Raw genomic sequence first — 18,162 nt, forward strand, 5'->3', positions numbered from 1 at the left:
GGTGTCCTTTTCCTACTCTTTGGTGAGTTTGAAATCAGTCTCATAATCCCAAAATTAGATGCAATTATTACAAAAAAACATATTTCAGTGTATTCTTTTGTGACAACTTGGTAATAGTATCTGATAGCAGCATTATAGGCAGAAATAGAGGCTTTTTTTTCAAAACAACAAATTCAAATTCCTGATGAGGCACAAAGTACAATTTTGAGTGGGGTGATATTCAACTGTCATAAGAGTAATCCTCCACAGCCACTGATTGATTCGTACTACCAGACAGGCAGAAGTGCTCATAGAAGAGTGTTATCTTGAAAATTTTCTCATTCACTACACCACTTTCTCCCACTGCTCTGCTCCAGAGCTAGGCAAAAACAAGAAACATCAGAATATTCATTCAATCAGATACGACTTTATTTCTGAAAGGAAACATCTATATAAACATATATATTTATATATTTACAATATTTTTCAAATGTATTTATATTTACATGTACTTCTACGTGTTTATATGTAGATTTTGTATATTTTTATACAGACACACACACACACATATATATGTATGCATGTATGTATGTATGTATGTATGTATGTATGTAAGTGCGTGTGTGTACATCTCTCTATATGTATGTACCTCTGTATCTATACATATATGAGCAGCTGCCAGGGCAGACGCGGGGCGGCCAGCCATCAGCCGGTGCCGGACGCACCCGCAGGGCCGGGCGAGCCCCGGGGGAAGGCCGGGCGCTGTGTAGGGGCCACTCGGCCGCTCCCGAGTCGCGGAGCCCCGGCGGGGACGTGTCCGGCTTCCCAAGCGATCAGCGCGCAGGCGCCTCTCAATCCCCAGCTCCGGTGAGATGCTCTCGGACCTGGGAAGGGGAATCGCCTTCCCATTCCCTGCCTGCTGCTTTCTTTCCGGCCCCTCTGCAGCACTTTTCCTCCACATCCCTGGCTCGGATTAATTTTTTTTCCTCCTACTAGCTGTTTTATTTTTTAATATTGCCCACCTTACGGGAGCCCGTTTGCTTTCCTCTGTAGCTCCCGCTCCCCAAAATAGCGTTATCTGAAGGGAAAGCCGCCTGTTGATTATCTCTGTCTCCCCTTTTCTGAGCTTCCACCCACCCTTTGCCCCCACCCCTCCCTCTGTTTGATTCCAAACCTTTGGGTGGTGTTTTGGTGTCATTAGGAGATTAGCATCCCTGGAGCACCAGGGGAGGAGGAGGAGTAGGAGGAGGAGGGTGGAGGGGAAAGCAAGACTGCAGGCAGGAAGGTTGGCACATTAACGCGAGTGAGACTCTCCTCCCGCCGTCCCAGCCACCCCCGGCTCCTGGGTGGCAGCGGAGAGGGCGGCTGCCGGCGCGGGTTGCGGACGGCGGCTGCGGGAGTGCCCGGGACCCGCGCCCGCGGAGCGGCCGCGGCTCCTGCGCGCAGCCCCCCTCTCTTTTATGAACAGCGAGGCGGCAAAGCGGCAACGGGGGACACCTGGAGGAGTATTTCTTGCCCGGGTTTATGAATGGCACTGACATGGAGGAAATACCGTTTCAGAAAGTCAAGACCAAGAGGAAGAAGTGCTGCCACTGCTGCTGCTCCCCGCCGGCTGCCGCGGCGTCGGGAGCGGGAGCCGGGTTAGGGGACCCCCCTCCCTTGCTGCTGCTGGATGCCATCGCCTGCGAGGACGAGTTTGACTGCAAGGAGCTGGAGGCTCTCTTCCAGAGCTACAACCTGAAGCTGGAGCAGACGTCCACCCTCAAGGCGCTGGCCGTCCTCATCGTGCTCACCGCCAGCCTAGCCCTGGTGGAGCTGCTCTCCGGCCCCAGCCTGACCATCTCCAAAGGTTCGCACCCGGTGCACTGCATCATCTTCCTCTCCCTTTTCATCGTCACTAATGTCAAGTACCTGCAGGTCACCCAGCTGCAGCAGATCGTCAAGCTCACCTTGCTCTTCAGCTTCACCTTCTCCTTCCTCTGCTGCCCCTTCTCTCTCGGCGCCTACGGCATGGAGCCGCCCAGCGCCCCCGAGCAGGGCATGTGGCAGCTCATGCTGGTAACCTTCGTCTCCTACTCACTGCTTCCCGTCCGGACGCTGCTGGCCATCGTCTTCGGGCTGGTGGTGTCCGTCTCCCACCTCATCGTCACCGCCACCTCCGTCAGTGCCAAGCGGCAGCGGCTCTGGAGGACGGTGAGAGAGGCTGGGCCGGGTCGGGTCGGGCGCTGCAGCACCGCAGAGCCGCGAGTGCCGGCCCGCCGGGGGGAGGGAGAGCGGAGGGGCGCGGAGAGGCGCCGGGCCCCCCGCGCATCCTGCGGCTGAGGAGCGCCCCGGCTGTCCCCGGCCGGGAAGGGGCGAGCGCGCACCTGTGCCTCAGGCGTTTGTGTCTGTAGTTCCCGAAAGTTTCCTGGAGGCAGGGGGGAAATAGGGCGGCTCTGGGGAGACGGAACCTCTCGGCTTTGTCTGTCTCTCCAAGGAAAACCGGGGACAGGGCAGGGAAGGCAGCGCTACCGTGTGCCCGCTCATGGGGCGAGTTCAGAGCATCGCATGCACAGTCGGTGCAATACAGCGCGCACCAGCAACATCACCTGGCTCTGTACAAACTTGGCACTGACAATAAGCTGCGTGTGGTAATAACACCTCCACCGAGCTGGATCGTATCCTCGCTGTCTGTCTCAGCCGTGGGCCGTTCGTGCCTATACACAGCCCATCTGCGGGGGCGGGGAGGGCTCTGAGAAAACGATTTGAAATAGGTGCGACGCTCAGAATGGGAACCCCGCCTCGCTGCTCTCCCAGAAAGCGGGGCATTCCCCCTTCAGCTTCCCCAGGGCAGCTGCTGCCCTCTTTCCACAGACATTACCTGCTGTGGCAGTGAACTTCCCAGCGATTCCCCTTCCCTTCTGAATTAATCCAGCAAAACCTCCCTCTGCAGCAAGCATCTTTAGAAACGTGCTGCTGCACTCTCCCCTCCTCCCCCGAGGAGCTATTTATATCCCTGCAGGGCTTTTTCCGGCTCTCGTGGCCTGATGGGCCGCACTGGCAGGGGGAGGAGGATGAGGAGATGCGCGTATAGGAAACGTGGGGGCTGGCAGTCGGGGTTTGCCACTGGAGGCTCTATTATCTGGTGCGTGTGAGCCACTGGGAGAGAGGAATTGGAAAATTTTTGTGTCTTTCCTTGCGTGAATTGATTATGCCTGCCCTCAGGAGAAGCACACGGCTTCTGTCGTCCAGATTGGTGTTAAACAACACCAATTTAATGTATAATTGAAGTACTTAGTACATTACTTCTGCAAAATGCTGGTATTATTCTCCATAATGATGCTAGGACGTACACAGTTGACATGGGCATAAATACAGCAGGATTGTACACCTTTGTACCAAGAACTGTAAATTCCTGGATCCTTCTTCAGTGCTCACACAGACACACATACCCCAGCATGACATGCACACACAGAATAGAGATACACAGGGACAATCACTGAGTGGGGTTACTGAGACAAACAGGATTATTGATGGCTTCACGCTGCTGAGCTGGTGGACAAAATAAATTGTATATTTTGAAGGGGAAGAGAGAGATAAGCTGAGCTTTATGATTTACCCAGATAATCTGATGGTCTATTTTTAAATATGTGATTTAGAGTTTCCATGGGAGGGAGAGCTGATAAAATGCAGGTGCACTGAGAGGAGCATTCCTAAAAAGCATCTGGAAGGATGTTAAAGACACTAGAATATTCTTTTTGAATAGGGCTGAAGATAGCTCTTTTTACTGGAGCACCAATTAGTCCTTATGGGAGTCCAGGCTATCCTGTCTACCCTGACACACAGACAGACTTTCCTTGATGCCAAGCTGCAGCTCAGTGTGGCATCTGCTCTTCTAGATGAGTAGCATAAAGAAGATGACAATAACGTCTGCTCACTAAATTATCTAACCAAGGTCGTGAATGTAAAATGTTTTGAAAAGAAAAACTCTTCTGGCTCTGTCCTTTCACGCTAGTTTAACTCAGTTATTCATCAGGCAAGAGACTGGCTTGAAAATGCATAGAAATAGTTGACTAAGATCTGATGTAACATATCTATGTTTCTTCTTCATCACCATTTTCCCCAGCCAGTGTAATTTCAGTGGTTTATATGCAGTCCCCAAAGCAGTATTCTTTACTGATAACAGGAGGCAGAAACCAGCTCAGAGCCAAGCAATAGAACTGGTCTGTGAACTTGTGACACACAAAAATGCACACTGATTTGTGGCATATTGGCAATGAATGAGTCTTCTGACTTGAAGGCAATCTCCATGTATGGAAGAGACTTTTCCCTTACAAAGAAGTTTTTTCTTTTCCAAAGAACAACTTTGCAATGATTGGAAGTTTAAAGATATGTAAAGGCTGCATCATCTGAATTTTATTTGCTTGGCCTGAGAGTAGCTGAGCCTTTTTTTGTAAGGGCTAGAGTGGACTTCTCCTCATGACTGGGATCTGCTTCCCAGACACTAGATATTGTCATGATGGCCCCCGTGCCTGTAGACACAGCATGCCGTTGATATGTCAGGGAAGCAGGACTGCTCTCTGCAGAGCTGCAATAGCATGAAAGGCTCTGCTCTCTCTCCCAACCCCTTGCTCCCTAGCCCCAAGCAAGTTGATGAATTTAAATTTTTAAACAGATATCTGAAGTACCTGAAAATGCAGAAAGGCCTGCACTAATCACTGAGATTGATATTCTGTTAAACACCTCTTTGGTTTTTTTTGTGATTCGGGCAAGGAACCAACTTAGGAATAAATTTTATTTTTGTTTAGCCTGAGCTTTAGGAGACTGCAGATCTAGTAATCTTCCATTTACATTAAACTGGAAATTGGTCAGCACAACCAAATAATTCATATTGTTCCAAGTTCAACCCATTAAAAAACAGGCATAGCTAAGTTAAGGGATTTTTCCCAAAGTGAGCTTTTAGATATGCATCATCTATTTCACGAAGTCTGAGGAATCTCCATTTGCAAATCTCTGAATGCCAAACGCTTCACCAACTTCAATAGTGACAGATCAGACTCTGAGTGTGCCCCATGTCATGCTTAAGACATGCTGTCTTTTAAATGTACAAATTCTCTACATAGTAAAACCAATGCTCATTTTGGCAGAAGTTTGTCATGACTTCTATTGAGTAAAGCACATTTAATTTGCAAGTGATAGTTTTCTGGCAGCACAGTAATGTCTGTGGAGATCATGCCATGCCATGCCAGGCCATGCCATGCCATGCCATGCCAGAGGTGAGGCTTAGGTATGTATAAAAGCAAAGGGAGAGCAGGAAAGCAAGTACAGGGAGGTAATGAGAGTTAGGGGAGTAATGTGGCAGAACTTGAGCTTAACCTTTCCCCTCAGTAAGTGTTTTGTTCATTAAATGAAAGGTTCCAAACTACTAATATGTCCTGCTCATTTCTATAGATAGAAATATAGTAATAGATTATATATATATATATAAAAATAAGTGCAATCTAAAAAATATGCACAGTACTTAGGGGCAACCTTGATCCCATATGGGATCATGTCAAAGACATGCTGACTTCACAGCTGATACTGCATGTGTTCTCTGACATTGTGATAAGGACTTAAGTGGTGTATATAACCAGTAGTATATTGATCATGTCACTTGGACTCGTTCTTTTCCTTCAGAATCATGGAACAAAATGCTCCTGCCATATAAGGTGACAATGTATCCACAGATGGCTGAACCTACAAATGAAGTTTTAAAAACTTGGACTTTTGTCTCCTTTTTTCTTTCTTCTTTTTTTCCCCTCTACACATTCCAGATATATGTGAGGTGCTACAGAGCCCTTACAGAAATAGAGAATTCTGCCCGAAGGATCTTAATATAATTTTTATTGTAATGCAGTGTGTGGGTGTTAAAGACATGAGGACCAGATGGGGTAAGGAAGGCAAAGGCTGTTCATAGAAATTACTCAGTGGTGGCATATGCACCGTTTCATGTCTTAACATTAAATAACTTTTTTTGGCCCTCTAAATATTTTAGGTCCCTTTTTTAAAAAATACATTTTTATTTCCAGAAAATAAAAAACCAAATCATACACCACCAAAGTACCCTAACACATCACAGAAGTCTTTGGGAAAGAGCAAATCTTTCAGAAGAAAACCCAGAATTACAGCATGAATAACAAAGAGCAGAAGAAAGAATAGTGCTCTCATAAACTAACACAAATGTTTTTTTGGAAGTGTGAAGAAACAAATGTAGGTTTCAGTTGGTTTGTTTGGGTTTGTGGGTTTTTCGTTAGTTTTTTTTTTTTTTGGCCTGCATTTAAAACTGATTTTATGCATATATTTATTTGCATGCATGATAGCACTTTTATTGATTCAGCAAGTACCAAAATCTTAGCTGGGATTAGATAGGCTGTGTAAAGGATAATGGAGGGAAATTGGTATAATTTATTTTAAATAATTAATTTATTACTTAAAAGTTTATTTTATAATCTCAACTATTTGCAGGTTAGTGTGATAATATTATAGAATATCACAAGGAATTGTTATGCCAAAGTTAATCTTATTTGTGCTAATGTTTAAAAGAAAATTAATGAACACATCACTGGCAGAACTGTTAATCTCCGCACCTTTGTCTCTTACACAGAAGGCAGAGTTTAGTAGCCGAACAAAAGCACTTGTGAATCAAAGACAGCTTAGCTCCATTGTCATTATTATTCAGTGCAAAATTCTGGTTTTCTCCTTCATGCATATAAAACACTGGTGAGGGACTCTACTAGTTCAGTCTTTATGATGCTTTCCAAATACTAGTATCAAGAATTGATCTAGAATTCTATTATCTGTAATATTCTCTAGAATTCAGGCATACCTATCCATTAACAATATGTCTGAATTCACTATTTTCCTCCCTTTCCAAAGATAGGGAATACTGTTTTAAGAGTTTTTCAATATCTGTGCGTAACTCTGATTTTCACTTCATATTTAGTCCATATTGAAAGATTGTTAAAAGTTTTGGGAGGGGGTTGGGGTTTTTACTCCTTTCTGATCAAAGTGGTATCTTAATTTGTGGCATAGGCTTTGCCAGGTCTTGACCACAGTAATTTTATCTAGGGGTTGAAGTGTAGGATTTTCTATGGAATGTAGCGTTCAGGATCTTTTTCCACATAGAGATTAGTATGCTCTTGAATTCCTGAGTCTGCAGATGCTGACACTGCTACTCTTTGTGGGTTTCCGAAAATTAACAGCATGCTGATGGTTCTGCATGCTTGAGAAACAAGAAGCCTTGTCGAGAATCATGTGACTTGGAGACATAGTCAATGACAGTTTATCTGAGAAGTTTAGTTGGTATTAGTAGGCAAGATCCCATCATTACTGAAGAAAAAGAGGGCTTCTATTCAAAAAAGTATTCAAAACTAATAATTAAAAAAACAGCTAATACTGTTGTATACTCAGTTACTACCTACTTTCTTTGATGTTAGGCTGTCCGTTCTGCTTCTCCAACTTCTAAGGGCGGTGTCTTTCATTCTGCTGGAAATGTTGCCTACATTGGCAGCATCTGGAGTCTTTCACAGGAAGGAAGGGGATGTTCATGCTAATGTTGATATCGTCATTTCTCTTCCTTTGTTGTTCTACAGCTCCATGTTTCATCCAAAATTTTAAAATGGTTTTCCTTTATGTATGCTAAATACTTGTTCTTTGTTCTCTTTGTTTCAACTAATACCAGATCTGGTCATCTCCATGTTCACATTTCTTTAGCTGACCATGGGGGACTCTTTTTTTATAGCTGTGGGTGTTGTCTTCTACACTGCACCTTTTCTAATACCATGCTTGTACCTCCTGGGTCTCCCCTTCTCAAGGTTTGTACTGTGTTTCCATGGCCTACATTTCTGCATAGTACAGTTTTGTTATGTTTTAGTCATAAAACTGTTGTGCTAACATACAAAGATAAGCAAAAGTAACATAAATGAACTAGAGAGATCTGGTCAACTAGGGAAAAATGTTTAAACCAAGTGAAACAATGTGTGCAGAAGTTAAAAAAAACAATTCAGCCTGAGAAGTCTAAACTTTTAGCCCAGAAAAAGCCTGACATGTCTGGAGGCCTTGCAAAATTAGTGCATAACTTATAGCTTTTTATATAGCAGTGGCAATAGAGTAAGAACAATGGCAATACAGTACTACGGGGCTATATTCTGGCATTCCTTTTGTGTGGTTTAGACTGTCTCCACATGTATTACTACTGCTATTATTTTACTGTTATTAAAGTGAGCCCAAGGGTGTTTTCATTTCAAAATGTTAAAATATTGTTTCCTAGATCCTAGTTTATAGCAAAACATTGCATGTAATATTAGTCATTATGAACTGTATTTAATTTACATGCTTACTCTGTGGAAAAGTAGTTTTCACAAAGTGTTCAGCGTTTGTGCAGCTTTGAGCTCAGGGGCTGCCAAATTGGGGTTAAAGATTTTTGGTGGTTCTACGGGATAAGTTATCAAAGGTTTCTACTCCTTTCTTCCTTAATTTGTTTTTTCCTGAACATGTAATTTTGGATATATTCAGAGCTAAACTTCTATGAGAAAATGCTAATTGTAGGGAGTAGTTGCTCTTGATGTGTTCTGCCATTCAGGCTTCTAAGTATTTTCCCAAATTTGTTTTCCCCAGTTATTAGCATAGTGCAATGCTTTTCTAGACAGAACCAGTGTAATATAACAACTAGGTAGTGCAGATTTCAATTTCTTTTCATCTCCTTTAAGCGCAGCCATGAATGTGTGCTTGTCTGTACATGGGCCTTATGAACTAGGGCAGAAATATTCTTTCTAGCATCTTATCTCATTCAGTCAGTTTCAATGCAGTGCATTTCTTCTCTTGCCTTTCCAAAAAACATTAGCTCACATAAAATAATGTTGTCTGTCTATCATGGTTAGTTATTGTCTTTAACTTTCTCAGATGCAAAAGGCCATATATTCCTCGCTTTACATCTCTTTTCTGTTACCATAAGGTGGTGCAAACATAACTAAATGCAGGTGGCATGTATGGAACACCAGAGATGAGCCAGAAAAGCATTGTTTCTTGTTCCTTGTAAGCTCTTGGTGGTGTCAAGATGGAATAATTATTAGAAAGTCTATTATGAATGTGGAAAAGGCACAGCTTCACACAGACTTCATGTTCTGATTAATTCATAATGTTACAGGAAAATTTCATCTAGGACTTGAAATGTTTGTGTTTTATGACAGAAAGAACTCAGGCAGTATTAACTCCTGTAAGACCCTTGCTGTTGGGAAGGTGAGGAAAAAGTGCCAGCAGAAGAGACTGATTCAAGTTTTTGAGCTGAACTTTGTCTCTGGCAGATGGATGAATAGGTATGAGAGACTATCAATGAGTAGAATGGAATTTTTTTTTTCTTTTTTACAAAATTTCCAAAATATGTGATTTTCTTTCTTAATTTTTTCCTCTGGGGGAATTTTCATGGAAGAAATTTGCTTTGCTTCAAATTTTTAAGATACATACCTACAGGAATATGAGGAAACAACATAGTTATTGCTTTGTCCAGCTGTTTATATTCTGCATGAATTTACCACAAGTTGATTCCTGAAATAAAATCACCAAGCACTTTTTATATACAGAAAAGCTGTTTTCTCCATCAGTATTTGAAATAGTGAAAAATCCCAGAAATGTGGATCTAGTGTGTGGCTCTAAAGTGAGCAATAAAGTGCAAAAAACCCTCCAAAAAGACAATTACTTCTTTAGCCGTGGTTCAGGAACTATAGAAATCCTTTTTCATCCAGACATGTGTGTTGAAGAAATTTGTGGCTAGTATGAAAAATTTTATAGGGCAATATTTCACTTTTAACATCACCTTTCATATATTTGTTCTGGAGCAAGATGTTAATTATTGGGTTCAAATATTTGTGCATACTCTGGTACAACTTGAACATAATTAACTTTTTACAGTGGTTAGCACATAAAATTAAGAGTGCTTAACTTGGCTGTTGTGGATTTTTTTCAAAGGTTACTCATTCAAGCACTACAGTGTACAAATGTCTGTCAATTGCCATAAATCTGCTTATGATTACCTCTTAGAAGATGAAAACAATTATCTATCCATACAAAATTAGAAAATGAAATAACACTAATAAACACAGTTTTAAAAATAGATATATATAAAATATATCCTTAATTTGAGTATCATCAGGCTGAAAAAGAATATTTTGCTTGAGCAGGACTTATGAAATTTGTTCACAAGAAGTTGAAAAGAGGTCTATGACTTCTAAGGATGGTCTTTCTTTCTTTCTTTCTTTCTTTCTTTCTTTCTTTCTTTCTTCCTTCCTTCCTTCCTTCCTTCCTTCCTTCCTTCCTTCTTTTTCTTAATCTGTATAAAATACAATGTAGCAAAATTAATTTTGAGGTAAATTGATCGCTGTTTCACTGTTCATTCAAAGGTGGAGGATGTTGGACTGAACCTCATTTCACCAAAAACTATCTTGGTGGATTTCAGGGAGATTACCTGATGTGTCAAAAATTCTCCTTGCCTGTAATAATTTCTTCCCAGGATGTTTTAACTAAACAGGTACATCATTTAATGGGAACCATATAAAAAGTCAATATCTGCTTGTTTGTGAAATGACATGGAAGTAGTAATGGTGTGTAAAGTTCTGACCAAACAAGCATGCAAGAGACAGAAGCTCTACCAGGATCAAATTTCCGCTGTTGCAGGTTGTCTTTGGAGTCTGCTCTGCAGAATCATGGTCACTGCTGTTATGGCTATCAAAGATTTGAATGCTACTCTCACTTGGTATTATGGATCCCAGAGCTGTGATGCTATGCTCTGGAAAGTGAGGATTACCCCTCATTAATGTCCTGTGTGATTCCTGGTACTCCACCCTGCAAGCTGTTATGCAGATCTCTCTTCTGATCCATGCTGGTTTAGTGTAAATCAGCTGTCACTGCAGGGGCTCTGGGAGTTGAACCCTATTTTAAGTTCATAGTTGGATTAGCTATGATGAATGCTCTGTCATTCCTATATGCTTTGAAATATAAGGAATAATGTTGCTTTTCAAAACAGAGGAACAAACTGAGCACTATCTCTATGTTCAGCATGTGAGTTTCCTCTTTACCAATTATGTAAATGAGAGTGGTGAATGATAGATGCTTGAGTTCCCCCAGATGGAAAGATTACAGCAGCTTATTTGGCCTTCTCCATGCAGTTCTCTCTATTTTAGGCAGCAGTAGATTGAGGAGATTGCAGCTGAGTTAATTTGCTTCATCTGTTAGTCAAAATAAACTGCTTTATCAATAGTCCATTTCTTCTTGCTTGCACTATTAAAAACATTAGTCTGATTTTTGCCTTTGAAGAGACCACAGCCTGAAGAGAGTTTCCTATTCTAAACTGCCCTTCACAATACTGATTAATGTTAACACAATGGCTGAAATACTTTGGTGGGAGAGCAGTGTGATTTTCTACCTGACACTGCCTATTCTTCTTATAACAGTTTATGGTGTATCCATCAGTGAAAAGGATAGTGATGTTTAAGAGGAAAAAGTGGGCATAATTTTCTGGATTTTCTTAGCTTACCTATTGGCAATGAAAAGCGTATTTTTCTTACTCTTGAGTCTTAGAAGGATACTCTGAAAAAATTAACCATTTGTATTTTACAGTTGGCATGAACAGAAATACTGAAATGGGCAATGTCCACTTGTAAAGCTATGAATTATTCTCTATCTTTAAGTGATCTAGTGTATCATCAGAGAATTTAAGTTTTTTTTGCTTTCTTGCTTTTTTTCTTTTCCTGCTGATGCTTTTTTGCAACCCGTCCTTGTCAGGTTTTTGCTGATTACTGTAGTTCTTGGTGTAGTAGTCTCTATTGAATTTCCCCAAAAAAGGAGCATCATCCAGATGCAAAAAAGAGAACATCCTTCTGGGAGGCAGATTTCTGCAGAAAGGAGAAGAATCTTTCCTAATTCCCCTAAAGGTACACAATATTCAGCCCCAAGACCTAGTCTCTCTTGTCTATTACTGAGTCTGCAGTCATGTACCTTTCTTCCAAATCTCTTTGCCATCGTTTGCAGAAGTCTCATTTCTTCAGCACAATTATATACTGAAAAACTGAGCTTAGCTACTGATCATAAAGATTCTTCATTCTCTTGGGATGAAGATGTAATACTTAAAGTTGGGAGAAATTGTCTTTCCTACAAAATGTCTTACATGCCCCTGAAGATGTCTTTGAAGGTTACTAAGACTTTCTGGTCCTCTTTAAATGTAAGGATTTGACATATAAATAAACCATTACTAACATTCTCAAAGAAATTCTCTTCACAGGGAGATATCAGATATCTCAGCTCCTTTTCGCTTGTGTGTGATAGTTGCTGCCATTCCACTCATAAAAATAGAAAAAAACTGAAAATGAAAGATTTACAGCTACTTTGTACAGCTGAAAACCTTTTTCTGAAGTTGTAATTTAAAAAAAAATGCATTTCTAAAGCTGATATACTGCTGAGTTACACTTATCTTAACGTGAGCAATCCTATAAAGAGATGACTCTATTGAATGGTACAAACCTTGGAAAAGATATTTTTTTTCTTCCTTATTGCAACTGGGGTTCAAGAGTGGAGGTGTATGAGGGAATTGTCTTCTCTTCTTTAGAGCCATATTTCAGATTCAGGTTTGTAAAGTTCAAGTTTCTTTAGTATCTATAGATATTTTGATGATGTACCAAAATGTGTAAGAAAGACTGACACCAGTAGTCCAGTTTCTGATATGAGAATAGGAGTTATTTATATACCATCACTGTTGGTAACTCAGCAAGCCTGGCAAACTATAAGTTGTTTCCTTGGTCTGTGGGCAAACACAAATGTTGTTTTGCTTAGATTGCTCATGAGGTAATAGGTATGTCTTATGTGGAATAGCAATGGAAGTTCACAGGACCCCTGCGCCTAAAATTAGCATGCATAACAACAGAAAGTAAGGCAATCTACTTCCAGGGCATTATAGAATCTGCTGCCATATTTGATTCTTAACATATTGGGTAAATATTATTATTCTTACAGTAGCAAAGCCACATTGACGCTAAATCAGTCCCATGGAAACCCATGGGACTGATTTAGCGTCATGTGGCTTTGACCATGTCAGCAAATGGGTTTGACCTGTCAGCAAATGCCAGCAGTGCAACATGTAAGAAGACACTGGGTACAGTAAGAGCTAATTCTGTGTAATATGGCACTAAATGCAGAGTATTTAGAGGGTGTGAGTTTTTTTCTTCAAGGAATGCTTAAGCTATCTGAAAACAAGAAGGTATAGTAGTTTGAAAGCTGGCACGAGGCAGGCTGTATGAGAGTAGAAGAAGAATGGAAAGCCATTAGGGGTCAGATTACTAATCCTCAAGAGAAATATTTCTCTCTGTAACATCTGAAAATATCTCAGTTGTTTTCAGAGTTGGTTAAAACAACTCCAGTTGAAAATGTTCTTAGGATTGGTGTCGATGTTAGAGGTCTACTGGTGGCCTGGACATAATAATATATGACCGTATCACGTAGCTATTGCAATATTAACAATTGTAGATGCTAATTGGTATTAGTCTGAGCAGTTTCTGGGTTAAACTCTGGGGAATTCCATGTGACAAAGGAGTACCATAGGAAAAGTGGGATTTAGTTAGCTTTCTCAGTCTTTGTCCAGCAGATAGGATGTTTCATTTCTTACACTTCTCTTGCCCTCACTAAATGAATGAATTTCTAATCTGGTACACAAAGAATGGAGGAAATTCTTATCAAGACCAAATTACTGACATGTAAATGGCTAGTAGGCGTCCATTTAACAATTAATAAACAGCAGTCTTGCTTCCACTATCCATTCTGAGGATTAATTTAGGTTTTGGACACTTTGAAATGTCAGTGTCGGTAAAACATAATGCTAAAGACAAGAAACAAACTGCATTTTGCACCAGCCTGTTAATGATGCTTTCAGAATCTGAAGCACACTGTTGCAGTGTTGGGTGCTCCAACTGTGCCGGTTTTATAGTGTATGCAAACAGAGCAGGAGTTCCAGGTAATACATTTTCTCCTCTGACTCAAGAAAATTGCAGCACCATTCTTTACATTCAGGAGAAACATGGTGACAGACCTGGGTGCACTCACTTTCTGCACTGGGGAGTCACTCCTGTTCTAGGTCAATTGTGCCGGTGCCTTTCCCAAGGGTGGGTAGCACTCTGTACTGCCCCACCTAAGGCCAGCTTTTGGCAATGTGTCAGTCAAGTTTAGTCGTGTGAGTTTGGAAACTCTGTAACACAGCCAGGTGTATTTTGTCAATACAGCCTTCTATGTTGGAACCTCTTATCTGTGTGGATGACAAAGTGACATTAAAGTGCTAACACACGGATGAGATAAAAGGAGAGTAATGTCCTCTGAATAGGAATCAGAAATCTCTAACAGTGAAAGACAGCGTCTAGACTTTGCCCAGACTCCAGGAATATCAGATATCTAAGGTGTAGTAGGAAGGAAGTCTCATAGGTGAATGATTTGGATTAAACAATAGTTAAAAGACCAGCTGTTTCTTTATGAGTTTCCAGAAACCAACTTTTAACAGCCTAATTTTAGTATGAATGAATATTTTAAATCATTACCACAAAAAAAAAGTAGTCTCATGCATGTGGATACACCCCCTTATTCACCAGTTTTTACCACGCAATAACAGTTGAATCCCTGCACTGAGTGGAGTGGGAAGCTGCTAATGTGAATTAGAACCAGCCAGTAGGATGAGCTTTCAGATGGATGCTTTCCAAAGTTATCGTCGCACCTGCATGGACTTCTGTGCTGGTGGGAAGAGACTGGGAATAGGAATGAGGAATCAGTGAAAAAAAAAAGGTCCAGAAATGTTTTTTTTTACTGTTCTGTCAGTTTAGGTCCTCATATAACAACAGCTACATTATATTTACTGCTGCATGAATTTCAGCAGGAATAGTGTTAGCCTGAATTACATCTTCTGTAAATGCATCCTAACTTTTCACTTTATTCCTAATCATGTATGCCTTAATTATATACAGATTTTTGGAAAATACTTTAAACTGGTGTTATAGCTAAATGTTGGTTGATTTAGTATAGGTGTTAAAACAATTACTCTCTTTGATGGATCCTGGAACCACTCTAAGCTTAGGTTCCAAACCTTATTAAACAATTTGAAAACATAAATTACTGTTAACAACCAAAAATCCTATTTTCTTATGTTTCAAAAACACTTGAAAAGCAATTCAAGGGTTCCCCCTGAAACCATGTATATACAGTGTCACCGCAGGACATAGAGGAACCAATTTGATAAATTATACTGAAAAAAAAAAAGAATTTGCATTTAAAAATGGTTAGAAGCAAATAAAGTTGATTAAACAATTTGGATTGCTGCTAGGTATTCTTTAAATGCCACAAAACTTAAAAAATTGCATCAGTGTCCATAAAGAAATGGATCATTTATAACCAGCGTGTTGACCTCAGTGAATGAGTCATGGAATAAGTTTGTTCTGGAGCAGGTAATGCACCTGGTATCGAGTACCAAAGATACTATATGGAATTTTGATATGGGAAATCATTAGGCTTTGCATGTTAGCTTGGAAATGTTATGTGAATGTTTCTTTCAGAATGGACAAAAACTATCTTCTCCCCATACAAAATAGGCAGATTCTGTCTTATACTCTTGCTTTGGCTATATTTCTTTCTCAATACCTGAGTTACAAAGCAGACCCTCAAAGAAGGCCTTAATTTTGATAGCACGATGATACCCTGTAATAATCTATGCTTTTCAGCACTGTTGCATCCAGTCACATCAGGAGCTGAAGATTTACAATCTATTTAAATTTGTCTTGCAATCTGTTTCAGGAAGAGGTCTTGCACAGTAATATTGTTGACCGTGTTCAAATAAAGATGTCTTGCTGCAAATTCATTGAAAGCACAAAAGAGTGCTTGCTGAAAATTAGTGATGCAGTGCTACAAAATACACTAGCACCATATCCTGAAACTAGTCTTATTTTAAAATTGTGTTTCAGGAAGATCTACTTGCTTAAGGTGCTTCTTTCCCAATGACTGTTTTCTCATTGCGGCTGAGGAAACACCAACACAAAACAAACATGGGATTGCTCACAAACCTGATATATCAAATTCTAGGCTGAAATTCACTATATCTCATTCTTATTTAATAATTGATGTTATGGTAATAGCTACAAGTGTCAACTCTGATGAGCTTCTGAACTCACTACTTGCTGTCCAAGTGCAAAAGTAACAGGCAATTCCTATTGGTCTACTAGACATGTCTAAGAAAGAAAGAACAGGAAGAAGGTGAAGAGGAAGAGAAGTGAGATGATTTTCCAAAATTCAGAGGTCAATCAGATTAGATTGGAAATGTCCTGACTTCAGCTGTAGTTGACTGGGACAAGAATTTAATAAGTAACGACATCATCTTAAGCATCATAATGCCTCCAGGAATAGTTTAAAATATTTCCATTTCCTCTGGGCTAAGCTATACTGTCATGTTTTCTTTTCAATTACTCTGACATGAAGCTTTTCCTCTGGTCTGCATGACTCGGGGCAGGATGTTCATAAAAGAGTGAGGAGTTTCATGTTACAGTTAAATGGAGCATGTTTATGAGCCACTTAAGTTTTTTTTTCAATGTATTTGCTTCAGTGACTTTGTTAATAACTGCATAACATGTAAATGAAAGGTTGAATTTGTTTACCCAAAGCAATGACATGATTGTACACAAGTAAGAAGAGCTATTCATCTATATATTTTCCAAAAACAATAGAATTTGCTTAATTTCATTTTTTTTCTCCCTTGGAAATTACAAATATATTTTTGAATAAATTTTTATCTTGGTTCTAGAACAAAACATCCATAATTTGTACATTTTAATACATATAATATCTATTATAATTCTGTACAAAATAGACTGTGATAAAGATGAATGGCATTATGCTAGAGCATATTGTAGTTTAATTATAATAATGGTAAGAAATGTACATTAAGCAATGGAAAAACTGCAAAATTCAAATGGCCCTTAAATGCTCATTATTTTATTTTCTGTTTGCCATTTCTAAAGAATTATTAGCAGGCATTTTGGAGGCAGTGCACTGGTTTGTCCGCAGAGGATTTGGGCTTCATTTTGTTCCACAACATATAAGAAGTGGATATAAGATGGGTGTACTTGACAGAAAGCTTGAGGGAGTCAATAGTTAGTCAAACAAAACAGAAGAGGCAGGCTGCTCTGTAGCCCATTGCTAAAATATTATAATTCCCAGGAGCAGCTTCAGAAATCTTGTGAGTTAAAAGAACTTGGCCATGTACATTATAGACCTTTACCTGTGTCAGTATGCTTGGCAGCACATGGTTGAAGCCTACTTTAGCACAAAAATCAAAATGATCAAAAAGATATTAAAAGTTTGTGCTGTGAGGAATATAAGTGACTTTGTTTTATAAAATATTATGAAAAAAATACAATTTTCCTCTCTTTGTCTGGTTTCATTTGTGAAAATTTCACTGTGCTTGCTCTTTGCTATTTGAATAATACATTTGAATATTGCAAATGGTCTGTAGTGCACAATCACCTACACAAAGACAAAGCATGTTTATTCTGAAAGTTATTGAAAGAAGTATCCTGCCTGGTTTTTGTTTTCTCTCTTTCCTTATTCAGTTTTTCTCTCCCAAAGGAAATGATTCAGAGGACTCTCAATTTCTCATTCTGTCTGTCTCTTTTCCTTGTTAGTGTCTTGCACAGACTTCATAAAAATTTTCTCTCAAAAATTTTCCCTCTAAGCATCTCTATGACTAGAGGAAGGTGAGGAAGGTCTCTCTTTTTGATATATTTTCCGAGTTTTTATGCAAGTCATAAATATAAATCTCTACATGTTATCCTCAACTCCTGCTTATGCAAGACCCTCAAAAGATGATTCATAAGGGGGCAGCTTCCATTCCTTAAATTTTTCAAGAAGAGAAATTGATGCAGAAATGAGAAAAATCAGATAGTATCTCTCTGACTGTTCTGCTTCATTCTGCAATAGGCATTTCACCCAGTAGCTTTAGTGGTGGGTTTGCTTAAATATAAGCAAGACTGCCTTATAAGCTGTATTTAAGGCCAGAAAACAATAGGAAATGTTCTGGCACTTTCTGCAAGGTGTTTTGTACAAGGTAAGTTTGTAAAGCTTTGATAATAGCTGAAAGACTGGCATTTTTCACAG

The 18,162-nt window shown here is 40.0% G+C and overlaps 1 protein-coding gene across 3 annotated transcripts in view; it reads left to right on the forward strand.

Annotated features, from left to right (window-relative positions):
* Nucleotides 1-717: 717 nt before the first annotated feature.
* The window catches only part of ADCY1 (adenylate cyclase 1), a 149,771-nt gene continuing 132,326 nt past the window's right edge, over nt 718-18,162 (forward strand). For all 3 annotated transcript variants that reach the window (XM_054273247.1, XM_054273248.1, XM_054273249.1), the window contains exon 1: nt 718-2,172. In XM_054273247.1, coding sequence (XP_054129222.1) covers nt 1,504-2,172 — 669 coding nt within the window. In that variant the 5' untranslated portion in view covers nt 718-1,503. The remainder of the gene's footprint in view (nt 2,173-18,162) is intronic.

This window comes from Melozone crissalis, unplaced genomic scaffold (genome assembly GCF_028551555.1).
Source record: "Melozone crissalis strain CALT ecotype California unplaced genomic scaffold, PUWL_Pcris_2 ptg000016l_1, whole genome shotgun sequence".
Classification (NCBI taxonomy): domain Eukaryota; kingdom Metazoa; phylum Chordata; class Aves; order Passeriformes; family Passerellidae; genus Melozone; species Melozone crissalis.